This window comes from Melopsittacus undulatus, chromosome 8 (assembly GCF_012275295.1).
Source record: "Melopsittacus undulatus isolate bMelUnd1 chromosome 8, bMelUnd1.mat.Z, whole genome shotgun sequence".
Classification (NCBI taxonomy): Eukaryota; Metazoa; Chordata; class Aves; order Psittaciformes; family Psittaculidae; genus Melopsittacus; species Melopsittacus undulatus.
In genome coordinates this window covers 4,266,983-4,294,972 of record NC_047534.1, presented here as the reverse complement: position 1 = coordinate 4,294,972, position 27,990 = coordinate 4,266,983, and the positions used below count along the sequence as shown (strand labels likewise).

The window sequence follows — 27,990 nt, the reverse complement described above, 5'->3', positions numbered from 1 at the left end:
TGATGGCAAATTTGATGGCCTGTGTACCTTTACTAGCACCAAATGTCTATGACACAAAAATCTTTCCTTTTATTGTGAAGAACAGATCAACTGTGGGGCACTTTCAGCTTTGTCTTTTGCCTTTTCTCAGTGAGGGCAGGTTTACATTCTTCGATCTTTCAGGAAGATCACAGATCCTTAAACAAGCAGCCAGATGCAGTAGATAGCCAGGACTAAGGAAATCCAATCAGTATTAACTGATTGTTTTAATGGATTTGACAGGTATCTAAAACCTAATAAAAACTCCAACTTTAGTATTAATTTTAACTTTATCAGGATTGTTTGTCAGATGATCAGTATATATGTGCAAGCGTCTGCTTCCAAAGTACTGCACCATGATATCAGGTTCATTTAAAAGATGCTACAAAGAAATCAATCTCAGAAACTCACATATGATCAATTGTGCGTATTTGTTTTATGCTCTACAGAGCATATTTAATCTTAAATCTTCCCTGTGAAAACACTGCTTCGGTTATTGTTGTGGTAAAATAAATTCTTGAAGGCATTTCTTAAATAATTTCCCCTGAAGTCACTGCAGATGCTCTTCCTTATTTAAGTGGTGAAGGATAGATGAGAATTATGTGGTTTTCTTTCTTTTCTTTTTCTTTGTTTACCACCCTTCATTTCTAAGTAGAAAAGTGTTTAAGCCTCTTACAAGTAGGAGAAGCAGCAAGTAGATTGTCAATGGTTGTGATTTTGTTTGTGCCAAAGGAGTTAAGAAATGCTTTTATTAATAAAAAAATGAAGCCACGTATGAAGATACATTTGAAAATAGAAGGCAGCATTTCATTGTCTCCCATTTCTCTTTCTTTGTTGCTGCTTGACAATAAACTAGAATCCACTGGTGAGAATTGCAGCATCTGAAATAGCAGCAGTTCTCTGATTCCTGTAACACTGCCATGTCCTTAGCTCAACTTTCCTTCTATATTTCTTCTCTCTGCTCTTGTCTCACCACTGAATTTTGCATTTCTGGACATTATGATTAACTGACAGCTCTATTTTATTTAGCATCCAGTTTCTGCTGTGAGATTTACTAACTTAGTTTACTTTTATTAAGAAAGCAAGCAGTACATACCAGGTATGTGAAGGGCAGAGCTGTGAGATGTTACATGTTCATTTTTGGCCTCAGCAGAAGATGACTCTTGCTGTCTGCTGCAGAAGCCCCTACAGCCACTGCCAGATCCCTCAAACCTGTTTCTTCCTCCTAGATGCATGCCTGTTTAAATTTAAAAGGATGCTTCACTTACAATGCACTAAAGCACATCATAAAAATATATAGTCTCTTAAAAATCACTTCCACCGATGAGTCATTGCAAAGTATTTGTAAACATGAATGTGTTTTGGATCATACTGCAAAAATCCCACAGCTCCTGGATGCTGGCTGCAGAGGTTCTGTGCTCTACCTGTTGCCTCTTGCACCACTTTGAAGCTGACTCTGAGGCTAATAGATTCTGCTGATAGACCATGGATATTTTTCCCTTCCTTTTAACTGCTCTTGATTAAGATTACACACTCTATCCACTTATAGAGCCAATATTAAAGCTATCTGGTGAATTGAAAGCCACCTGAGTGTTCTTTAGTTAGAACAGCTTGAGGCTATATATTTTTTTTCATGTTAAAAGTTCTAATGATGTGCTGGATGATAAGTTTCTAGGCAGAAAGAAACCCCTCACTGTGCATGGGGGAAGGTCAGGTCAGTGACAGAGACAGAACTTCCAAATTGCTCTTTTTGCAGAAGGAGTTGCAAGAAGGGAATTCTAGAGTGTCAGAGCAGAAATATGGTCTACTTTTGAGTTTAGCTGCTGAATCATCACAGGGAGCTGTTTAACTAAGTGGTGGCTTAATTTCCTTAAAACTACATGGGACCACACTAGAAATTTATTTTTGAAGTAGTCCTAAAATACAAAGTGAGCTTGTAGACCTCAGGTGGTATAAAAGAGAAGGAAGAAGTATTTTATGGAAGTCTCACCCCAGTAAATAGACCTTGCTGCATTATCTGCATTAATGGCCTGTAGGAAAAGGGCAAAATCAGGAAAAACGGCCAAATCTCCCATCTGTGTCCCAGTCTGTGGAGCAGAACTGGTGAGAGATAAGTTGGAGGGACTGTATCCCCATGAACCATCTGGCTATGGTGCCTCTCCTTGGGCACTGCATTTCTTGCTTATGGAAATAAATTTTCTGTTTGTAAATCAACTGTACCTAGGCCCCTATCTCTCATTATGCCCAGGAATAGACCCTAAAAACTCTCTAGAAGGTTCTGGAAGCTTTTTCAGCTTGCATTTTTGGATTTGTCCTCTCTGATAAAATATATAAAGCTGCTCTTTGCTGTAGTATCTGCACACAAAAGGGTCTAAGTTGTCTTGTGGATAGAGTTGAGTTCTCCAGAAGGCTTTCCCTAGGGCTGAAACTAACACCTCTGGCAGTCTGTGTGAAAGTCCTTACAAAGGAGGGGGGGGGAAGTTGTTACTGTATTATTTGTTTAAGATTTGGAAACATTTATAGTATGATTATGTCTTTCTGTGTTTTTACCCTTGCTCCTATCCTTTTCTTTTTTTTGCATATACTGCAGTGAATCCTTTCAAACTTGTCAGACAAGAAAAGTTTGGCTTGTTTAGCTGAGTAAAATTAAGACTGTGAAGGAGCATGATTGTTTTCTATAAATACTTTAGGATGGAAACATCACAGAAGGAGAAAATAGCTATTTAAGCTAAAGGACAGCTTTGGCAGAAGAACAAATGGGGTACATTGGCCATGAATACATTTAAGCTGGAACTTAGGAGTGTTTTTAACAGATTGAACAAGAAAGCTCTAGGAAAATTTCCAACCAGAAAAGTGGCTTTAAAAACCTCATTATTTTTACCATGGGCCCCAGTACATTCAAAATGGGATTGCATGATGGGATGTCAGAGAGACAGGGAGCTAGGCTGACCCAGGAGGTGCTTCTAGTCCTCTGCTCCGGTTAGCAGGTGCTCCATACAGAAAATATCTTCTTGCTAATACTTTGCATGGGTGATACGTATTTTCCATTTTCATCAAATCACAGAATGGTTTGGGATGGAAGGGACCTTAAAGACCATCTAGTACCAACCCCCTGCCACAGGCAGGGATATCTTCCACTAGAGCAGGTTCTCCAAGCCCTGTCCAACCTGGCTTAGAACACTGCCAGGGATGGGGCAGCCACATCTTCTCTGGGCAACCTGTGCCAGTGCCTCAGCACCCTCATTGTGAAGAATTTCTTCCTAATGTCTAATCTCAATCTCCCCTCTGTCAGTTTAAAGCCATTCTCCTTGTTCTATCACTACAGGCCCTTGTAAAAAGCCCCTCTCCAGATTTCTTGTTGGCTCCTTTAGGCACTGGAAGCTGCTCTTAGGTCTCGTTGGAGCCTTCTCTCAGTCGGTCTTCCTAATAGAGGTGCTCCAGCACTTGGAGCATCTTCAAGGCCTCCTCTGGACTCACTCCCACAGGTCTATGTCCTTCTTGTGCTGGGTACCCAGAGCTGGACTTAGGACTCCAGGTGGGATCTCACAAGAGTGGAGTAGAGGAGGAGACTCATCTCTTTCAACCTGCTTGTCACACTTCTCCTTTAAGACTCTATTTCTGTAATATGTATCTACTTAAATTAGGAATATATTTTCATTCTCTTCAAACCAACCATCAAGTACCTGAAGTTCAGTGCATTTTGCACTGCTTGCAGAACTGCAAGCCTGACTGGGTAAATCACACATTTTATAGGTTAATTTATTTGAGTAATTTTATTTTTCAAAGGTAAATGCATCAGAAGTTCTGTTGTAACAGATAGGCCTATCACACAGGCCCAGAAGGGGCGGACAGAAAAGGAAGGGGTGCAGATTTCACGCACTGCTTTACGACGTGGGTGATTCAGCCAAGATTAATTCATGCAAGGCTTCCTTGACAGTTGTTGATGACATGTTTTCTAATTGCTTCTCTTTACCATATCCCCCCCTCATACACTGGGTGTTTAATCTGTGATCCACTTGCTGGATTTTCTTCTGATTTTTATGATTTAATCATACCCTATCCTACCCCTTTTATTTTACTTTCAGGGGGGACAAATCGTGTTTGATCTGATATGGACAAAGCTTAGTCACACCAACAAGAGTTTATTGAGTCAATAAATATAACTGACCTAGTTCATCCCTTGTTTTGCTTGTATTATGTTTTGTAAACCCTTTCCGTATCTAATGTTTTATTCATATGTCATGATGTCTGATGTCTGGATTAAGATGAGGACTCACTTGCTGCGATTGATTGAAACAACTAGGCCATTTTCCCTATAAATATGATCCACAAAGCTAATGTTGTTGCTTATTTACTTTTTTGAGTCTATTTTCTCATAGTTACAAGATCAGAAATTATGATAATACATACATGTTTGAGAAGTCTTGACATATCCTCGGGTAGTGAAAATTCATTACACCAACTCTGTACCATTGCATTGCTAATTATTTTATAAATACATAGTTTTGACTCAAAAAAACTCCATGTGGAGTTTTAATGTTATTCATCAAACTAAACAAATATGACCAAGAATCCTCCCAGGATCTCTGTTATTTTTCTTTATGTCTATAAATGTGAACAGAGACCTGCACAGTTACACAGTAATGCACAACAGCATCACTGTTTTCTTTTTCAAAATGAATGCAGTCCTTGCTAGAATAAAAGTGGAAAAAATTAAATGGTTACTTTCTATTATCTTAATACTCTTTTACTGTATAACTTAATAATCACACTAATAACTAGGGAACAGAGAGATATGCCGTGTTTTAAGATGGAATTTTATGATTGAGAAATCCACTTTTTTCATTATTTTCATAATGGTTCTCTATTGTGCCTGCAGGTGGTTGTCAATTTTGCTAGTCTGTTGATCAGGCTCCAGTTCCTGTGGTGTGCCTTTTACTGCAAAGGGGAGGGGAAATTAATCTATTATTGATCAGGATCCAATTCCCATTGTGCATGTGGTACTGGAAAGGGAAGTGGGCATTAATCCATTATGGGTTGATAATCCAAACCATTTGCAGGTTGTATCTGGGAAAAGTGAAATCTATTCCATTAGATAGTTTGTATTTGTAAAGACTTTTTATTCCCTCGAGTGATCTCGAGATACCGTCTGATTGTCATTTCTCCTTTTTTCTCATATTCTGTGGTAGAGAGGCAGAGATTGCATATTGATGCCACGAAGCTGAACTATTTATGTGTAATACTCTTTGCTATTTGTATTGGACTCCTATCTCACACTCTGCTTTTTCTAATATAGGTATCTATAATTTGGTAACATGAAGCTTTGCATGTAGCCTGCATAGTAATTGCAAAGGCATTTCTGAGTACTGTGCAAGTCTGAAAGTCTATAGGAAGTTTATGCTGAAGGTTTTCTAATCTTTTTCTCCCAGGATAACTTATAAATGGTTTCAAAGTTATGTTAAAGTATTCAATTTCTCCGTTACCTTGAGGGTAGCATACTTGTGATCCTTCTGTGAAATGTTTTTCTCTCATAGACAAATTTCATAATATGAAGAAGTAAATCCATTTTTTGGATGCTGATTCCTGTGGGTTTTGAAAACAGAACACTGAGAAGTAACTGCAGTAGTAACAAACACTAGCAGTCAACATCACATCCCAGGCTCTGCCCTATACTAAGTAAATGAAGGGTATCTTGGTGATGATTATTGGGGCAACGCTCCCTCCTCCTGCTCATGGTCACCTTGTTTGTTTTGTGTCTTTGGAGGGTTTGGACTAATAAGCCAGCCTCAAAAATAAGCCTTGTTATTTTTCTCAAGTCTGAGCTCAAGCTATTGCTTCTTTTCAAGAGAGAAACACTTTCTCTCACCTTCTATTTAGTCTGGTTTGTCTCGTATCTCTCTCAGATGTATCTGAGTATTCGTTGAAGGAATATTCTTAATATTCTGCACTGCAAACACAGGTATAGATAAACTTTACATGCCATAATGTAAAATCTGGGAAAGAACCACATCAGGTTTCTTTCTTTATACATTTCTGACGGGAAGAGCATCTTTTGTATCTTCAGTCATACGGCCTGAGAGACATTTCATCATTGTTGGGAAAATCAAGCACTCAAATGGTTTTGATAAAGTCTGTGATCTTTACAAATGGTAAATTATAATATTTAAAATTCTTCATACCTCACAAGGCAATATGTGTAGAAAGATAAAAACACTGTCTTTTCAGAGATGATAGGTCAGTCTGCTTAATTATTGTAGTTAAATAACAGATAAGAAATTCTACAGCTCATCAATATTAAAAAAATCAGTGAAATAGACCACTTGGGATGGGGTTCATTCTTGGTTAGGTAGGAAGGAGAAGTTCAGTGTGATCCTGTGTTGGTGTTGTGCAGTTACACACAGAGGCTGATGATAAAACCAAATAGATTGTGTCAGAAGTGTTCACTCTTTCCTTCTTCCCTCAGTATATCTCTGCATTGTGCAGTATTGCAGATTCTTGAATTTCAGAATCTAGAGAGGAGTTAATACTTAGCAGCTGCTTCATGAGGAGCTGGGGAGGGGAACCACTGAGAAACCTGCAAGGTCAGCTTCCTCCCCTTGTGAGACTTTGGTGTTACAATAACCAACCCTCAAAAGCTGGCTGTGCTGGGCCTGAAGACACTTGAGTTATTGGGCTCTAGTACACACTGGTAATAATTAAGACAGTATCTAATGAGAAGGCCTGGAAGCAAAGGGAAGATTGGAAATACTGTCAGTGCTGTGGCTAAAATAGAATTCAAAATAAAGCAGAATGTGCTGTTTTTTTGAGAAAAGTCCCTGTTTGGATTAGGACTCTTGCCTGCAACAGTCCTTCTGTCCAGCCTTCTATTAAGGATTGGGATCAGGATTAAGAGCACAATATATTAAGTGTCCTTCAGTGCTGTTCAGCCTTGTCTCTGCAGCTTCCTACAAGCTCCACACAGGCTTGCTGTCTAATAGCGAGGCATACCTTGGCTGCAGTAGTGGGGTCAGTGTTTTTTCCTTAAAGTTGCTTTGGTTTCTCAGCTGAAAGAAGGGGTTCAAAAAGCAGACAGGAAGGAATGATCTTTCCTCTCAGAAAACATAGAGTATGGGGGGGAATGGTGGTCCTGTGTTGGCGGATTAATGTTGCTATAACTGTGTTCTTTTATGCATTTGTATTGCTCTCCCATTTCAGTGTCTTTGATAAATATTTCCTTCAGAGAAACTGAAGCTCAGTCATTAAATAAAGGATACATGGGCAGTTGAGCAGTTCTTAAATAATGTGAAACGTCTGTGGGATGGCAGGGAAGGGAAATGGCTGGTGACAAATGCAGAGAAGCTGCCTGAGGGAGAGGAGGAACAGGTGGTGAAAAGCCAGAAGAAAACAGCAGAGGCCTAAAAAACTGGGACAAGAAAAAGTCTGAAATAAAAGAAGGAACAGTGATGAGGAGACAAAAAAAATTCAATTGTTTTCTACAAACGATTTTTCAAAGAAAATGCCTGTTTACCAACAACGACATTCTGCATTGTACTTCAGTGTAGCACCAGTCAAGTAACATCATGTCTGTGTAGTGCGTTAAGAGGTATGGGAAGGATAGGGTGGCTTTATTGACAGGTAGGATAAGAAACCTGGGAAGTCTGGCTAATTTTTCTTTATCTGATCATTTGAAATAGCTCTCTGCCTTCCGCAGCCAGACTGAAATCTCATTTGCTGCGTCACATCATCAAAACAAAATTACAGTGTTACTCCTTATCTCTATTAGGAGCCTGGCTGCTCTGATATTCCAACCTGTGCATTGCTTACAAAAGGATGAAGTTCTTACAGGTGGAAACACAGATCCCACATTTACAGCCTTATTGAGATTTATACTCTAAAGTAAAACTAAATCATCCTTTGATATTTTGATGAGCCACAAAACAAAGCTGCAAACTGTAGGAATGTCTCTGTTGAGTTTTATTTGGTAAAATGGGCCAGAGTGAATTATGGCAAGTGGTTTCTTTATGCTGCAATGGGAAACTGTCTTTGAATATGAATATACATGCTGCCTATGTACTGTTTAGGTAACAGTTTGACATTTTGTTGTTCTGTACGTGCTTGTACATCTACAGCTGGCCTTTGTAGGTATATTACTTAGAATCCAAGCAGTAACCATTCTGATGAGCCCCGTGTCACATCTGTATTCATTCACTCGCTCAAAAGCTTTATCAACAACCTGCTTTTAACAGAGTTGTTTCAGGGATGGTACAAAATGAAAATATGCAGATACTTTATTTAAATTCTTGTTACGGTCAGTAAGAAAGTTAAATAAACCTCACGTTTTTCCTGGTTGCAGGCAGAGTAATGTGCACTGCTATTGCCCCTGCTTATCTACTCGATGCACAATGAGCCACTTGCATATGGTGAACTCGTAGAGGTTACACAGCAAAGCTGGCTTCTCCAGCTGGTTTTAGGGGGGTTAGGCCATTCTTCAAGGGAACTGATAAGTCAAAGAAATGTCTTTCCTCTTTTCCAGATGGAGATAAGAAATGCTTACTGCCAAATTAGTAAATTGGTTGTTGATCTTTTAGCGTTTCCTGTTGTAAACATTCATCTTGTGCAGAAGTAGTGGTGACCAGTAATGCTGAGGTTATTTCCTCTTATCAGTAATAAGCTACTAATCTGATTACTGCTTGTTTTCTACTTTTTCAAGTACTATCTGAAAAATTCCTGCCATGAATATCTCTAGAAACACCATGGAAATCTTCATAGAAAATAAATTTGCTACCTTATAGTATCATATTCCCAGGAATGTTGTTCAGCAGAATTGAAATCTACTAAAACTTATTTTTTGGGATCCCATGCAAGTTTGTCGTAGATGCCATGTCAGGTCAACGAAGTATATTTATCAGAAGAAATAAGTATGTGCTTACCACTTCCTTAGGTACTATTCTTGGATGCTTGAATTTATCCAGAAGTGCAGATGGTATTAAAATTTTAAACTTGTGCTGCATGCTGTCATCTCCCATAGTCACTATTTGCCAACAATTACAAAAACAGCAGTAGGTTAAAATTTTGCCATTCAGTAAGTCAGAAATCTGCTAATCTTGAACTCTGAGCCCCGCTACCAAAACCTCTGTCTATCCAAAGAGTGAGATTGAAAGTCAAATAGCTTTTGGTGTGCTGGGTAGAAGAGAAGCAAAGAATATTCTATCCATTTTGTATTATTTAGGGAACTATCTTAAACATCGGGGTTCATACCTAGCATTTGATTGCTTCCCATTCTGCTTAATGGGCATGGGTTAGCCTCCTTTACAGAAAACATCTGATGACCTGGCTTGCTTTTCCATCAGTTTAGTTTTATTTTCATTCCTTTTCCCTATAATTTGTTTATTGGATTCTGGATTCTTTAGAGAATTTTATTACTCTGTTATTCAAGCTAAAAAATAGCTAATTTTTCTTTCCCAAATGAGTTGCTTGAAGCAAAGTACCTATGAATACATGGGTATTTTAATTCACTTACTAAATGTATATAGAGAAAATTTACAAGCAGCTTTTTTACCATTTTTTAAGTGTCTCCTGACTGTTGCATAAGCTAAATTATTTACAGTATGATGCCTCACAAAAGAGTAGCAGATTTGGGTTATTTACTTTCCTGATAAGAAAAAGGGATTGAAGTTGCTGTGATATGCTGCTTTGTTAATTTTATATTTGTTCCCCAGTGTGTAAAATCTTTTTAAAGAACTAACATGAGTATTGGCAGGCTCTTTTGAAATGGTGTGGAAGTGGCAAGATTAAACAAAACATGAAAAGGTCTTAAAAACATAAGTCAGCAAGTGTTTGATAAAAATAAAAGTGCTCCACAATAGAAAACCTTTAGGATGCTTAATTTATTTGCTCTCTATTTGAGAATGGCCCCTGTATTCCATCTGGGAGTAGTTCTTGTGAGTTATGTGTTTTGAGTGATTCTGAGCTGGGTATATTGAAACAGTGTGTTTGTACAGTTAATGAAAGCCATTGAAAGTGGTCATGCTGAAGATCTCCCCTGAATGAGGAAAGTAAAATCCAGGGTGAGATTGAAGAGTGAAATTTGCACCTGTGTTGCTTGACAAGATCTTTTCTATGGAACCCATCAGCCCTCCCACTTTGCAGATGTATGGGGTCTTCACAGGGTTTGTTTCTGCCATTGCAGGTGCCACAGACCCGTCTGACACAGTGGCTCCCATCATTGTAATCCCTCCCCAGAACACCAGCATCGTAGCAGGGAGGAGCGAAGTGACGCTGGAGTGTGTGGCCAATGCAAGGTATTGTAAAAGCCACAGAGGGGTTATAAGGAGCTAATTTTAATGCACTGTCTCAGTTGGAGAAGGACATAGAAAGTTATCTTCTTTTTTTGTTGTTGTTAATATTCAAACCAGAATTCTTGCTCTTCAAAGTAACCTTATGAATAATCTTGTTTGTCCAGCATTACTATATTAAACATATTGATTTTTCTGGCCAAATAAGGATATAGGCACAGCTCCTTTTCCACCTGGTACTCACACAGTAAGACAAAGTGGTATAGTACTGTTGGATTAGCAGACATTATCTTAAGGAAAAACTTATGTTAAAGGTTAATATTTCAGCTGTATTGCCTATTGACATGGAAGGTGATACTGTTCAACAGTGTGAGCTCCTTAGTAAATAAATTAGTGAGGATCTGCTATGAAGTAATTTATTAGACACTCATTTTACAGTGATTATTCCTCAGCTATTCATAATGTACTGTAATATAGAGTTCACAGCATTCCTCCTATGTTTCCATCTAGTTGGCCTTGAATAACATTAAATTCCAGCGGAAGTAAAGGGTTGAGGTCCTTGGATGATGATAAGACCAACTGATTCGCTTTCTCCTATGAGGGCAGAGATGTTCTTGATATGATTAATATTGTTTTGGTAATTGAGTTATAATGAAAGCACTTCCCATGCAGCTGATTTCCATAGCAGTATTTACTCCTTTTGCTTAGAGAAATCAAATTATTAGCACTTAAGTTCTATTGCTGTATCAATTATCTGTACTTGCCTAATGCCACTTGAGTAGTCTGTAGTCTTCATGCATACAAGTTATATATGAATTCACTGCTTAATAGTGAACCTCAGGGACAGGGGAAAGAGATAAGTTTTGTAATTTGGCTGTAACTGCAGCAAGGTTATTCTGTAATATATATGTTGTATTGTTGTATTCTTAGTTTTGTTTGTGTGTTTAAACCTTGGCAGACCTCTGGAGAGACTAAGCATGACCTGGAAGAGAAATGGAATAAAAATAACCAGTGGCATTAGCAATTTTGGGAGACGACTCACTATCACCAACCCGACCTCTGCTGATGTGGGGGTGTACTTCTGTGAAGCAAAATTGAGAGACAGCACAGAGGAGCCAGCAAGAGCAAGAGCCTTCCTTTCTATAATGGGTAATTCTCAAGCCAATGTGTTTTTTAGCAAAACAGTCTCTGGACTTCAGGTATAATAGGAAATAGAATTGATATCTTAATATTTCATTGACCTTACTTTTGAACCTTTCTTCAGAGAACAGAACAAAGGAGGTGAAGGAGGGCTATCTTCCAAATTAATTCAGCTGTTCTTCCCCATGAATATAAATTCATCAAATAGATTTTTTTAAACACTGATGTGATTCTGAATCCCCTGTGAAACTATACATTTAATCAGAACTTGGGGAAATACAATAGGAAAATCCTTATTAGGCAGCTTCCATCTTGGCTTTTTAGATGCATTAAATCCTGATTAACTCCCAGCTTGCTTACACCTAGTTTTAATATGTCAAGTGCCTTTACTTCCGAAAGAAGCCTTTCAGGAGTACTTCTGTGTGTTGTCTGTTCCAAGTGCCAGTCAGGGGACTTAAGGATGTTCCTGAGCACCTAGGCAGGCAGATATCATTAGTGAGGTAACAAAAGGGAAAAAGAAATGCCATTAAAATCAGTGCTACATGCTAGACCTTCAACTCCAAAGGAATCTTTGGATGTAACATTTTTAAAGGGACATTGGTGCCTTTTCACTGCCTGTGTCCACCATCACAACTATGCTGGAGTTTTGTTGTAGCAAGGAGGTTGTCCTTTGGTAAAGGTAGTTACTATGTATGTCATATCCTGATATAATAATGCAAATCAGTACATTGCACACAGTGCAGAGTTTTTTAGGACTTGTAAAATAAAAGAGATGTTTTAGAATAGAGGCCCTTAGATGTTTGAAACCAGACCTGATCATGTAAAGTCTGGGTTTTATCTAACAGTCCCAGTAACAACTGTGCAAGTGTCCTGAGGAAGGAATCCAGCATGCAATTCTCTAGATTCTTTTGACCTTGTGAATACACAGTTTTAAAGACTGCTGTATGGTCTCCCTTATAGTAAATGAGAAATTTCTCATGCTAAATGAGAAAACAGCTCTTCTCTCTGCAAGGCAATGTTCCAGGCTCATTTGTAGCACTGTGTGTCTATTATATTTATTATCTACTAGATGAAGCTTGGTTCCAGTCTTTTTCTTTGTACTTTGGTTCTTAGAATTATTACTTCATGGCTTCTCTTCCCTTTAAGGAGCAAAGACTTACTCACTTATTTACGGTTTTTGTTTAAATTCTTATTCATAAGATTTTACTGTAACTAGTTTAATTTTGCTTCTGTGCTGTCAGAACCAGTCTAATGTGATACTTAAAGCAGCCTCTTGATTAATGTAAAAGATTCTTTAATACAGTTACAATAAAACTGAGAAACAATCATCAGGGAATCATTAAACTCGCAGTGCTGCCTTTCTTTTAGTAGCTTACCTGCTCTCTTGTTTTTAAATGTTTTATTTATTTCTTATCCAGTTTTAGGGGCTGTCAGGGATTAAAGTTATGAAAAGGCCCATAGATAAGAACAAACAGATGAAAGAAAGCAGAAACAAATTGGTTACCAATTACTTTTATTTTTTTCTGATGAAACAAGACACTTCAGTTGCAGGTGTTTACTCAATGTGTCAGCAAAGCCTGATAGATTTCTTTATTTATGAGTTTCTAAAGCTGCAGGATGGATCTCTAATTCTAAACAGGAAGGCAAATCAAAGGATTAGTAGTTAATGCATAACTTATATTCTGCCTTAGAATTCTTGACTGGATCTTGCTGTCGTTTAATTAGTCAAGGGACAGGTTCTAGAGGAAAGATTCAAACGTAAGGATTTTTTTAGTGTATCCTTCATAGTCTATTGGAGCAGTACTTACAGAGAATCAAGTATTCTTGTCCATTTGCATGCATAAAATATTTGTAGTGTGTACATGTTGATAGTGACCTGATAATGAGCTGTACTTTTTGGGTGAATAACACAGTGTGGACTTAATAAGGGGTCTGACTAACAGAAGAAGGTAATTATGTTAATAGAAGAGATTTGTTTTCAGTCATTGGGAGAAATCAAGTACAGACCCTCAACAGTATGGTAATGAGAACACTTGTGGATTACTAGAGAAAAATATTTTGCTGTGGACAGGTAGAATAGGAGTAGTGATAAAAAGATGCATTAAAGATATCACAAATACTGAGTTAATCAAAGCTTTTTTAAAACCTATCAGTTCTTGCCTTTCCCAGCTAAGAGAATTCACACAAGGCTCAGATGGTGACAAGAACTTTATCAGAAGACAGTGGAACTTAGTACAAGGGCATGTACTCAGTTCAAATTTGTATCTGTGACCTGCAATACTATCTCTGAAGCTTTTTCTATTTCTGAGAGTACATCTTGATTTGTAAATTAACATTACAATAACACTTGAAAAATCTGAATCTGTAATATAATAGAGTAGCATTGCAGAAGGAAGAAGAAAATCCTCTTGTGTTGCACTGAGATTTCTTCTGACTGTGGCAAAGAGCTTTCTGACATCTTCATATTGTTCCAGCAAAGATAAACTGAGGTGGTTCCAAACCTTGGTTTTATTAGCTGCAGTTGCTATAAATTTTTAAAGGGTAGCATGTTCTTCACTTGGCAGAGTAACAGTTTGGGAAAGATTTGTTGCAGATTAGATAAGAGCACATTTGTTTTATCACTAACGGTTTGAAGATTAAGTAATTTAAGGAGTCTTCTCATGAACAAACCAATTTGAAAACTGAGCTAATCTTAAATTCTTTTGCTCCAGTTCTGCAAGTTCCGTTAGCGACAAATTGCAATAGTAATTTTTTTTTAAGTGACTGTTCTATGGGAAATTATGAATTTTAGGAGCTTAAGAAAATGAAGAATGAAACCTTTCCACTACATGAAATCCATACTGCTCTTTAAATTAGATGCAGTCAGAAAGTAAAGTCTGAATAAAATGGGGACAGAAACTGTTAGGAAGAATAGGCTGGTATGATGAGGTTGTACAGAACAGAGTGCTAAAGCCCTGTTGGCCTGTCTGAAGGAATAGGATGGAGTAAAGCAGAATGACAGCAGAGGATGTCCCTTCTTTTGGGACAACTTTTTGCCCAAAGAACTATATTAATAGACATATTCTCATCTTGATGTTCCCTTGGGAGAATTTTTACATCCCAGCTGGACAGCTTTCTTTCTGAACATAGAGATAAATAAAGTAGTGTTGTAGGTCTGTGTCTCTCTTAAAGGCTACCCTGGTTCTCACCGGGTGTAAAGGATGCCTGAGGACTAGCAGTGTTCAAGGCCAGGTAGGACAGAACTCTGGGTGACGTGGTCTAGTGTGAGGTGTCCCTGCCCATGGCAGCGGTGTTGGAACTTGATGATCTTAAGGTCCTTTCAAATCCTAACTAATCTGTGACTTCATGGGATTCAGGAAAGCATCAGAAAAACTGAAACGTTAGTATGGAGAGCCCTGGCTAGGCTCTGAAATGAACTATACGGCTGTGCCACTTCACAACAATTCTCCAGGAGTATCCAGATGCAGAAGGGTCTTCTGGTGCATGCCATTGTTCATGAATTTGCATTGTGTGCATCTATAACTGAGAGAAGTTACTTTCCTTTGTAGCTAGCTGTCTTGATACCTTGTGCTCAGATCTCTGGGAAAAATAGCTCTAGGTCTCTAGCTTAGACACCGTGAAACATTACAAATGATATCTTTAAAGTAGAGGAAAGAATCTTTCATGATGATTGTGTTTATGTATTGCACTGATAAATGCCCAGCCTGTGCCCAAGCAGACTTCCAGCCAACTCCCCCCAGTTTATATACTGAGCATGGCATTCCATGGAATATCCCTTTGGCTAGTTTGGGTTAGCTCTGCTTGCTGTGCTCCCTCCCAGCTTCTTGCGCCTCTCCTCACTGGCAGAGCATGGGAAAACGGAAAGTCCTTGATTGAGGTAAGCACTACTGGACAACAACTAAAACATTAGTACGTTATCAGTGTTATTTCGTACTAAATCACTTTCACAGCACTATACCAGCCACTAGGAAGAAAATTACCTCTATCCCAGCTGAAAGCAGGACAATTAATTTATGGTAATGATAGGGAAAGGCTTTCATTTTTAAGGCTCAACTTTCTTCTTAAACATGCAGGCCTGAATTTCTGAGTGATGCAGGAATTTCAGCTTTGGAGAAGTCCCTGGGGCTTTCTCTGTTCTTTCTGACTTTCATTTATGTATCTGGGATTAGGTCACTCATATCCAGTGCAGCTTGAAGGGTATGTAATGGATGCTGACTGCTATCTTTTGAATGTTAAAATCAGTGACCATGTAACTCTGCGTGGGGGAAGTTAGAACTGTATCAAATTTTGCAGGCTCCCAAGGGTTTTACAGAGAGGCTGTCTTTTCAGTGATGTCTGTAGTGCAGAAACCCCCCGAAACCCTCAACAACTATTAAAAACATACATTTATATTCAAATATTCTTTTTCCCCTTTGCTTATTCTTGACCCTTTAGTTAAGATCAAACACCAGTACAATACAGTATCTGTTTCTTTCAGTCTAGTAGACGATGTGACCTCTCTCATTGCATAGCATGCTGCACTGCCAGCAGCATGAACTCACTGTAAGGGGTCCTTTCCTATTCTGACTACTGTCATTCTATAATTTCAAAAAAAATTTGAATGTTTGACCTGATACCAACAGACTACTGTTATTCCTCAAAACTGCAGTGTCTGGGGGCTTGTGTCTGGCATGTTATATAGCTTGGAAGACATTGTAATTTCACCTCACATATTAAATTTCAACACATGATTATTGCCTACAACAATAAATGTTCAAATTCATACTGTGTGATTCAAAGCAAGCTTTATAAATATGCAATAAAGTCATATATGCAGACAGCCAGAATGCCCCTTCATAATGCCATCTGACCCCTATAAATATTGCTGTGCTTTTATGGCCTCTTTTTGATAGGTATTCACCAGGTGGTGCATAACCCAAACTGAGATACCCTGAATTTTTCACTTGCAATTCATGCTGGGCTACAGTCCCTCAGGCGCACACTTGATGTGCAGATGATAGATCTGACTCATCTGAAAAGAGAGGAACCTAGATTTCAGTTGTCTAACACCTGTAACTAGATCTGTTTTTTCCACAGCCTGAGTTCTGTTGAAGCCTCACTGTAAAGGACCCTTCTGAGCATCCATGCTGCTAGAATAAGACACATGCATGTGGAAAAGCAGAAAAGCTTGCTGGGAAATCAGTGTTTCCTTTCCCTTAAAGCCCTAAGAGTATACCTGCTGTGATTCTCTCATTCCTTAAATCACCAAGCCTAATTTTCCATTTATATTAGACTTGGGATGCCACAGAAATTAGGTCCACATGGTATTCTAGAGACTCCAGGATTCCCTTATGAATTAACCTTGTCTTCCCACTTAGGCTTGTTTCTGTCTCCAGGCAGCAGAAGCAGGTAGTTAACAATCAGTAAATTGTAGAGTTGCTTCTGGAAGGTTTTCTGTGTACGTGCTTATCACACAAGAATAATATTCAACTCTTCTATGTGCAGTTGTTGCCTCAGCCTCTTGACCCTTCTGTGTCAATTGTAGCATTTGGCAGGGCTTCCAGCTGCTGGAATGGCTGTGAGAATTGAGTTCAGCAAGTTCAACTTTAGTGTAAGGGAAAAGGTGGGTCTGGGCTTGATGAAGACTGGAAATTGTATCTGTTGGCACATCTGTTGGACCCTGAAAATCCTCTGGGAGCTGTCTCTGGCCATTAGACTGCATCTTTCTGCTGCTCCTGCTCTTTTTCTATCTCTTCTGCTTCCATTTCTCCCCTGCTTCTTTCAAAAAAGCTGATGTGACTCTTCCTTTTATAACATTACATTCCGATTGCTAAATGACAGTTGTCACTGACTTCAAGTTCCTTGTCAGGTAGTTCATTGCCTGATACCTGCTCACCTAAGCATCTCTTAATGTAGTAAGTTTCTTTGGGGGTGGTAGAACAGCCTTTATGGGATTTAAAGGAAAGAGCACAGACTGTAGGAGAGGATTTTGAGAGACTCTGGGAAAAAGAGTGTATAAATATGCCAAGTATAACTGCAGAAACAGTGTGGAACAGCAACAGTGGTCATGAAACCACTAGCAGCTTTGAGGTCACATCAAGTGCTTTGCAGCTGTACTGCAGGCCCATGTTGAAGATAAATCTGCAAACTCACCACTACTGTGAGAATACGTTGCTGATCTAGGAGAAAGTTTGGGAGCTGGTAGCTGAAGGTTGCCTGTTAAGGTCAAAGTGCCTTGCAAAAGGGAGAGTAGAAGATGTGCAGTCAAGGGCCTTCCTAAAAGGAGAAAAATACACTTGAATTGCACTGACTGAAGAGACATCCATAGAATAAGCCCAAAGTTTGAAGTGACTGTCTGGATGTAGTGTATGTGTCTGGACGCTGCCTTGATCCTGTGCTGCTTTGGCCACCTTTCACCTTTGCCTTGCCTGATCATCAGATTAAATTGCCATAGAAGCAAGGACACTAGGCTAAAAGTCTGAAAATGAAAAAGGTAACATTCTGAAAAGTGGAGCACAAGGAAAACATCAGGCAAGTCTTGGAAGATGGTGTGAAAAGAAAGGGTGTACTCAGAGCTAAACATGGACTGAGATGAATTACAGAGGATTCAGCAACTTAAGTTATCAAATATGTCGAAGTTTGCCATCAGTGAATTTCAATTAGATGTTCAGCTTTTCAATTTGCTGTTTAGACTAATGCATGAAATCATATGCAATAAATCACAACTTATTATGCATGTTTATTAATAGCTTTATATTTAAACTGTGAGGATCAATAATGTTAACACATGTATATTATTAGAATATAATAAATCAGGGAGGTTATTTTGTTGGTTTTGCTGGGTAAATGAGTATTCCAGGCTATTCTGCAACCTCCTCTCCTCCTCTGTGCAGGATGTTTAAGACTTGTCTTGATTGCCTTTATTTGGGATGGATACAGAATCGTAATAACCACTGGTGCTCAAATAAGACCCTTGTTCTATACACTCCAGCAAGTATTTTACTGTAGTTAGTGGGAAGGAGGGCTAGGAAAGGGGGTTTTGTGTTCTAATCTGGTGCTTACTAATGTGTATCTGCTGGCTTGTTATGTCGTCCCTGTGAGATGGTAGCAACACTTGCTATATGCAGGTGGTAGCAGGAGAAATAAGATTTTGCAGGATGAAATTACGTTATTTTGGTTTAAGAAAATATTAATGTCCTATCAATAATACAAACCACATGTCTGGTTTTCAGACATGTCTGGTGAAGAGATTTGAAAGAAGGTCAGCTCAGATGACCTTGGATCTCATTATAACATACTACGTTTTTCAAACATACTTGATTTTCTTAAAACTGAAAATCTGAGTAACTTGTCCTCACAAGCTACTTATTATTGTCTTTTCTGTATTTTCTAAAACTTACGAGTAAGTTTGTCTACGCTACAATAGAACTCTAGTTATAATCAAATAAAATACTTCTAAAAACAGTGCTCAGATGATAATTGCATTGAACAGACTATGACAGCTTTTAGTTACCATGATAATTACTGCAACCTTAATGCCTGTGGGACTTTGACATGATGCTCTTCAATTTTATGCTGCATAGAAGAAAGAGTTACATGACAGCATACTCTACAATTTCTGGAATCTTGTCTTTCTTTAATTAAATGTCTAATATCTTTTCTTTAGTCCTAATGATAAAGTGTGGATTTTTATGATTATTACTAGAACTTCAATTAAAGCATTAAATCTGTTTGCTTTCAAGAAATAAAACAGTTGAGAAGAATTTTTTTTAATCATGCTGCACTTGTCCTCTGGTGCCAGCTTCCTGACATGCTATGGTACTTTATTTGACATGCTTCATGCCTTCAAGAGGTGGAATTTAGTTCAGACACTGAAGCAAACTATCCTATAAAATGGTGTGTTGTAAAAATAAACCTTTATAAACCTCTTGGGAGGGCCTTTCTGAACAAAGAATTAAAGTTGTCCATGATTCAGGCCTATAAAATGAAAAGTAGCCCCTGCTCTGAGTATTAATTTGCAGTGCAAACCCCTAAATCTTATCTTACATTGACCTGACTCTCTAGAATTCCATGTAGCAGAAAATGGTTGGCTTTTTTTATGATACTTTTATGACTGAAAATAATCCCTTCAAATAGAGACAAACTTAGAGACACTGAGACTAGAAACTAGCCTGTTTGCAACACACTATTAAATGCAATATGTATGTGGGGTTTATAGGATGAATATCTTTAAATCAATAGCAGTTTTTCATTTTTCTGTGACTTTGTTTGTTGACTCCTGTTTGCTTTCCCTATTCTAAAGAACCACCGTATTTTACGGCTGAACCTGAGAGTGTGATTTTGGCTGAAGCGGAGAAAGACGTGGACATCCTGTGCCAGGCAATGGGTGAGTGTGCATAGGTGTTCCATCTTGGATATCTATAATATAGATATGTACATCCAGTACCGAAGAAAGCATCTTATAGAAACATGTAATATTTGAAGGCTTCTGCTTGTTGCTTATCATCACAGAGCCCAGATATAAGGAAGCAGGATGGACTTGACCCTGGAAAATTGGACAGTCTTTGTAGTTCATTTCACACAAGTAATGCTGGTACATTTATGTCTGTCTGTTGGGCAGGGCAACTTCTGCTCCTTTCCCTTTGGTAGCCTGCCTTTGCTGCTTAGCTGCTGCTATATAATAGGCATCATTCTCCTGAGCCAGAATACCAGCTGAGGTGAACGTATGGTTATGGAACCCATCATTTGCAATGTAAGCTGTATTGTCAACAGTTCAAATGTTCTTTTTTTCTAAACATTATGGAACTTTCATACAAATAGAAATGTCAGTAACTGTAGCATTTAAATGTAGTTAAGAATCCCGCAGGAGGTCTACAATAGGCGGGTTTTAACTGACATGTTTTAATAGCATAAAAGGCTTCAATTGTCTGGAATTCCACCTGAAACAAAGTGGATGTTAAGATTCAGTTCCAGAGAAATAGAAGCATCTCCTGTTTTAGCACTCTGGTGAGACAGGAGACATCTTGTGATCAGAGCACGTTTGCCCGTGTCACCAAATTGCTCCATGACTTTGGCAAGTGACTGATGTTCCTGTTGTCTCACTTTCCCCAAAGCTGAGTTTAACAATCAATACACATAAAAGTGTCATGAGATCCTTAGGCAGAAAGTACACAACCTTGATTAAAGGAACCTAAGAGCTTGTTTGGATGGGTTCTTTCTCCTGATCAGTGCCAATAAAGTTATTTATTGTGTGATTATAATATTTCTACTGTGATTTAAGCATTCTTTTAATGCTTTATGTAGGAAAGACCCAACACTGCTTTTCTAGATGGAAGCTTTGCAAGTTGTGTGATAAGTAAACATGTAAAGGTGCTCTGGCTGATTTAGGATTTCAGAAGCCTTTGATCAGATTCTTATAAAAATGAAGCTATCAGGTTATAAGAGACAAGGTACCGTTTCCTGACGTGAACAGTTCCGGAGCAGCAGCCTTCAGCTCTGGAGCATGAGGAAAACACAGAGCCCAGGAGTCCTGTTCCTGAGGGACCGCAGGCACGGAGCAGCCCCAAGGCCCCCTCAGGACAGGGGCGGGTGCGGCGCGTGGCGCCTCAGGGGGTTTGGGCGGGAAGCCTGAGGTAAACTCAGCCCGTGGTCAGAGAGAAGGGGCGAAAAGATGGCGGCTGCTTGGCAGGAAGCAAAGGAAACGTCCTTTCTGCGGGCCTTAAAGAGCGTGGTGACCCAGACGGAGGTTCCTCATAACCAAGTAGGTGCCCAGGAATAAAAACTATTTAGAAAAACAAAATTTATGGAAGAAAAATTCAGTAAGCATTATTAAAGAGAGTTCTGTGTATGCAGCCTCTGCCTCAGGAAATAGCTGAAGCACGGATTAGCGGAGCTGAGAACGTGGAAATAGCGTTCTGTCCTTGGGCTGCTCTTGAGTTTTGTGCCTGAGCGTGCAAGACAGGATGATTCCAAAGGATGTAACTAGCTAGACGTTTATTCTGTGTGTCACCAACCTCATGTTGCAGCCTGTGTTACGACAAACATATTGGTGTTTTTTTTCTGATGGGAAAACATATCTCAAGTAGCAGAATTAAATCTAAGTGTCATAACATTAGAGAAATTGAGGTAAAAAGCATTTTTGAGATATTTTTGTTTCAGTGCTGCACAACTATTTGGTGAATCTCTGGACTGTCTCACTGTCATTGAAAAACCCTACTTGTTGTCTCAGATATCTTTCATTATTACAACAAAAAAACCCTAAACCTGAAAGAATTGGGAAGAGAAGAGGCTGACTTCTAACTCTCTTCTGTCCAAACTCTGAGCAGTTCACATCCCAAGGGGATTAATAGGGACCTCACAAGATGAGGTCTTAACTAGAGATAGCAGCCTTCCAGTATCTGAAGGGGGCCTGTAAGGATTCTGGGGATGGACTCTTCCTTAGGGACTGTAGTGACAGGACAAGGGGTAACAGATTCAAACTTAAACAGGGGAAGTTTAGATTGGATATAAGGAAGAAATTCCTTACTGTAAGGGTGGTGAGGTGCTGGAATGGGTTGCCCAGGGAAGCTGTGAATGCTCCATCCCTGGTGCTGTTCTAGGCCAGGTTGGACAGAGCCTTGGGTGCCATGGTTTAGTGTGAGGTGTCCCTGCCCATGGCAGGGGGGTTGGAACTGGATGATCTTAAGGTCCTTTCCAACCCAAACCATTCTATGATTCTATATAGGAACCCTTACTAGACAAAAACGATTTATTCCTGCTGGACTCTTCTAGTGCACATCCAGTTTGCTGATGAATGTGGTGCAGGAGCATGGAAACCTGTTATCTTGCTAAGTATCTGTAATGCAGACTTATAAGGGGCAGGTGCTAATGTTAAATATAGAGTTTTGATCCATTATTACCCAAATCTGGCAGTTGCCAGCATTTAAAAAGAGGGCAAATGAAGGTTGCTGCCTCCCTGCTCTGAGCTAGGAGCTATTATAAAGTACATGGGGAACTGCAAAGCTGCCCTATGCCTTTGCTACAAATAGGAAGACAGATTGTATTTCCCCCAGCCCCATCAAGTTCTGTGCACAAAGACCATTTGCCAAGTCTTGGTGCACTTTGAATGTGTGAGAGACAGATTAATTCCACAGTATAAACAGAGATTAACTGTAAATAAAATTGCACCTTGCACAGACTAGCTTTATACTTCCTTGTAATGGAGTTCCAGTGTATCAGGCTGCACAGTAACCCTGCTCTGCTGTATATCTCTCAGCAGCTGCTGATGCTGCCTGCATTATCAATGGATTTCCTTTGACTGCTTTTTCTTATTGCTTATAGAAAGTTTAGAGCTGCAGGCAGTGGCAGTGGTGTCTAGGGAGTGCAGTTAATTGGACTTCAGTTCTACGTGTTTAGACAAGAAGATGCAAAGATGCTTTGGGGATTCCCCAGTAACCCACTGGGATCTAGAGAAGGCCATAAAAAATAAATAACAAAAATGACAAAGTGAATATTTCGAGTCTTTTATCAAGGTTCATAAGGAAGTTAAATTTGACAGATGGGAAAACTGAGCCTCAGATTGTGTAAATCATTTGTCCAAGGTGAGAGAGAAAGTGGCAGAGCCAGCACCAGAGTCTAAGGTTCCTGCCTTGCCTTCTCATCCATAACACTAGATTGGTTCGTCTGTGAGTAAAAGAATAGTGCTGCACACATACTGAGAAATAAGCTTGTTTTATTTGTTACTAGTCTTTTAGACTACTCTAATCTCTCAAACTATAAGGTGGGACTGATGCTGCCTGAGTAGAAAAGTACAGTCCAAAAGATCTTTAAAGTGTTTTCTTGTATTCATATTTTTTTTTTACTAGAAGTGTTTAGAGAGGAAAAGAAACTAAATTCTTTTGGCAGTGTGGGGAGAAGAAAGGCTGTGGGTAGGAGAGCGGGAGAAGAAAGGAAGCTGATTTGAACCATTCTTATAGCCAAAGAGGTAGCAAAGTAATAAAACGCGTACAACTTGGAAAGCAAGTATCTCTGGGAAGATCACTGCAGCCCAAATGAATGCTGCTGATGGGCATCAGAGTGCTTAGATAAGATCCTATTATTCAGACTCATAACTTTGAGTAGGGGAAGATATCTGTAACTGAAATACAGAAAAATAGAGATGGTAATATTCGGTTTGTCAGCTGAGTTGGTGATAGGAAGGTGTATTTCTCAATGATTATAGGATTAGAAGGTTTGGCAATACCGTTAGTAGAATGGGATTTATGGAATGACACCAGTGTTAAAGGTTCGAGGGTACTGAATGCAGGATTTCATTATTTGCTAGGTGCCTATCAAGGCTAATGTGTGCAAAAATGGAGTTGCTATTATTTAAACTTGAAATCATTTCCAGGCTTCTCAGCATCAGGAGAACTATTCCATTTTGCATCATCTGTTTCTTCATTACTCAGTGATAATTTGTATTTGCCCAGGAGGATTTTCAAGAGATGAATAACACTCTCACCGAGAATTCTGAACATTGAAATTTACGCTAATTCTGTATATGGGCTGTTGTATGAAATTTAAATTATGCCTATTGCAAGCATGCACTACATCTATCTTCTGTCAGGCAGTGCATTCGATGTAGTGGATTTCTTCCTGAGATGATTACCTTCAGGATTATGAGTACATTTTATTTTATCAGCAGAACAAAAGCATCAGAGGTGATTGTAGTAAATTATGCGTGTTTATGAAAGTAACAGGAGCAATTCAGTGTTGATTTTCAGCCCTTCCATACATTGTTTGTACTTTCTCTCCGGGAGTTGTATAGCTTTTGTCTGTATAATAAGTACACTGAGAGAAGATATGAATGTACGTATAATACTATAGTATTTAAGGGTTTTTAAGATTATAAGGATGATAATATAGATCTTCTCATAGTGCTTTCCCTGTGAGAACCCTTAAGTCATTGCCTACATTGCCGTAAAATTCGTTGTCTGCAGACACTCAATTCATCAGTGACATCCCATCTTTAATACTTGTATGATACCTGGCTATTTTCTATTTGGGCAAATTGCACTCATCCATGAATTTAAGTCCATAGTTCCTTCCCTTATTACAAGGGAATGTCAAGCTCTGAGGTTTTAAGTGAGGAGTATTCAAAAATACCTACCAATTGTGAAAATGCCATTTTTGGAGCTGAGATAACTTAAATCAGTTTGATACCCTTGTGATCCTGTGATTATCTAATCACAAAATACATGCTTCGCTTCAGATCCCTGCATAGGGCCCTCAGCATTTGATCAGTTAAGGATTTCTGGGATGTAAAGGTAAAACATTGTCTGGTAAGAGGAGTGGGATGGGAACATCTGTGTATGACTGTCCTAGGCCACAGTATCTCTTGAAGATAATCCTATACTGTTTGTATATACTGAATTTACAGCCACTTTGTCCCAGCTGACTGGGATATGACCAGCAAAATTATGTATAAAATAACAGTGTCAGGGTTTGTAGAACATGCACATGAAAGAAAACAGGAATAAATGGAACTGCAAGTATGTTTAGGGTAGAATTTTTGTTTCTCCTAATGTCTGCATTTGTCAAGTAACAGGTGAAGCTTGAGAATGAATAAAAATTAAAATAATTTAAAGCTGTCCCATTGTTGGCAACATGCTCTTTGTACATCAGCTCAAACTAAGCTGCCAAATTAGGGCTTGGATGCAGCCATGTGAGCACTTAATTTTTTATGTGTAATTTTCCATTTCCATTTTATTTTGACATCTTCATTACAGTAGCACAGAGAAATCTTATTTGGGATGGAAAAGTCTTACAGAATTGCTGCATTGCCATGCTGCTGCTGTTTAAGTAGCGTGATTCTGGCTTTCAACATGAAATTGTTGTAAATCTTATTTTGTAGTGGCATGAAATATGATTGGGTGAGGAAAGTAATTTGATAACATGTTTTCTCAACATTCCCCCTTTCACTCTCTGCTGGTTTTATTCCCACATGTTCTGCAGTGTATTGTTACCATTGATAATGTAAGATACAGCCTCCTTTTATCAAAAGCAGCTTGTAAAAACATAAACAATTGATGCAGAAGGGATATGACTACAACAGTACTACGTATTTTGACTACCTAAAACATGTTTTGCAAAAACTAATAGTGAAATTTTTCTTTTTTAAATAGGTGTTCCAATTCCCACCCTGGTCTGGTATAAGGACTCTGTTCCCCTCAGCAAGCTGGAAAACCCCCGCTACAAAGTGCTGCTGAGTGGTGGGCTCCGGATCCACAAGCTGCATCCTCAGGATGCTGGAATCTTCCAGTGTTTTGCTAGTAATAAAGCTGGGGAGATACAGACGTACACCTACCTGGATGTGACCAGTGAGTAAGGAGTTGTGATACGAGATGAGTGAGTTGTCAACAACTCACTTGTAGGTGACTCTGTATCCATCAGACTTCTCCCCTGCTCTGTGCTGCTGTAGCTCAACTCACAGAGCCTTGATTTTTGTCAGGTGTATGCACCCTAGCTGTAAGGTACCCCAAAATGCCCTCTATGGCTTAAACACAATCTGCTGAAGCCTGAAGAACTTTCTCTGACAGTAAGGGCTTGAAGTGAACTCTGTTTCACACTACAACAGGAGAAATTAGTGAAAAGCAAAAAAAAGGAAAGGTTAATTGTGAAATACTTTTATCTCCCCTTTATTCTTAAATAATTTACATCTACTCTAATGTAATTCTGCTCTGAATTTGAGCTACTGCTTCATGATTGTGCATCGTATCATTTTATCTGCCTTTTGTCTACAACTACATTTAGTAGGGGAAAGAAGGAAAGTTCAGGTTAAATCCCTTTTTTTGGCAAATATGTCTGACTAAATGGTTTTGTTAATGAAGTACACTCATCTCTATGAAAAAACTACAAATCCTAGTAGTCTATTTTAAAGGCAGTTATTAGCAGGCATTTCTAATACTCTTACTTCTCTTTGGGAAACTGATTTTTAGCCTGAGAGCAGTTTGCACGTACTGACCAGCATTCCTACTGGCCTCAGAAAATAGATCATCCCCAGATCAGTATATATGTAGGAAACTGCAGGAGAAAAACATAATAAAGTGTAACTGGGGGGAATTAAGGAAGAAGGAAATTTGGGAAGTGTCTTGGATAAGACTCAGGTTCTAAATTCTTTTGGCTGACATTTAAGTTTCAAAGTTAATGCCTTTCTCAAGTTGCTTTTCATCTTAAAGAACTCTGTTATGAAGATGAAAGAAAATAATTTTGTTTGTCTAGATTTCTCAGCTTCCCCCCAAGCACCCATTTTGGAGTTTATCTTCCTTTTTCTAAAAGACATCTTACTTGTACATGTACAAGCACTGATAGATTTTTATTTTCCATGCAGGTAATAAACTGAATTAGGCAATTCCTAGGAGATGAATAATGAAAGGTTACAGTCACTGCTGAAAGGTTTTCATGTATTACTGTCATGTCCTTCTCCATGATCAGCTCTATAAAAGTAGATGTAAAGTAGTCCATGATAATAACTAAAGGATCTTTCTGGTAGCTGACGCATTGAGGTTTTTGAATTTTTGATTCCAGACATTAAACCAGCATTTATACAGCCTCCAGAGGATACCACTGTCACGGAGGGGATGACCGCAGTGCTAGCCTGTGAAGTTTCAGGGGCTCCAAAACCTACCATTTCCTGGAAGAAAGGTTAGCCAGTTATTAAGTTGTAGAAAAGCTGTAATCCATGTTTTCTTGTCCTTTCCCATTACTGAGATGCTGTAGATCCATTTAGTGCATATTTCTTCATTTCTCTGGTTCTGCAAGCAGAGGGTTTGTTGTGGAGCTGTTGTGAGCCAGTGGCCTGGATAGGCTGTAATAGTCTTTTTGGAAGAACCGGAATTGCAGTGTTTAGTCTGTGCAGTCTACGTGACACTAATCACACTGTTTTTCTCTTCTCTGTTTCAGGAAGCCAGATCTTAGCCAGTGGCTCAGTTCAGATTCCTCGGTTCATTCTTCTTGAATCTGGAGGGCTCCAGATAACACCCGTTTTCCTTCAGGATGCTGGCAATTATACTTGCTGTGCAGTCAACTCTGAAGGAGCTCTGAATGCTTTTGTGATGCTGACAGTGTGGAGTAAGGATAATGCTTTGTTTAAAGTCTAACTTTAATCAAGTATTAATCAGTTTTTGCTATATGCTCAGGAGCTTTTCATGAGTAATTATGCCTTTCTAGTTAATAGAGATACTTGTATGATTTAATAGGAATTATGTCTCTATTTTAGGAAACATATCAAAAATACCCTTTTTGTTTGTAAAATTATGCATATAAACTCATATTTTGTGAAAGGAAGTGTATTTAAATATAGTTCTAATCACAACTACAGTTTTACTCAGGTTTTGCCTTGCTGCATCTTGTATTGCAGATCAGACCTTTTAACTGGCTATTTGCAGTTGTTTTTTGACTCCAGGACTCTGCACACAGTATAGACCAGCCCATGCTGTTACTAAGGCTGTGGCCACAGTTACAGCTGGTATGATTTTCCTCATACCTTTGTATTCCTTTGTGGTCCTGGGCACTGTTTGAAACCAAACCACAGTGCATCTAGTCTCTCATGCTGCAGATTGGC

At 38.9% G+C, this 27,990-nt stretch overlaps 1 protein-coding gene across 1 annotated transcript in view; it reads left to right on the top strand.

Moving 5' to 3' along the window:
* The window catches only part of SDK1 (sidekick cell adhesion molecule 1), a 411,616-nt gene that overhangs the window by 241,162 nt on the left and 142,464 nt on the right, over window positions 1–27,990 (top strand). Inside the window, exons 6-11 of the mRNA XM_005145297.4 lie at window positions 10,187–10,298; window positions 11,251–11,441; window positions 19,714–19,797; window positions 25,553–25,747; window positions 26,955–27,071; window positions 27,330–27,497. Of these exons, the coding sequence (XP_005145354.3) occupies window positions 10,187–10,298; window positions 11,251–11,441; window positions 19,714–19,797; window positions 25,553–25,747; window positions 26,955–27,071; window positions 27,330–27,497 (867 nt within the window). The remainder of the gene's footprint in view (window positions 1–10,186; window positions 10,299–11,250; window positions 11,442–19,713; window positions 19,798–25,552; window positions 25,748–26,954; window positions 27,072–27,329; window positions 27,498–27,990) is intronic.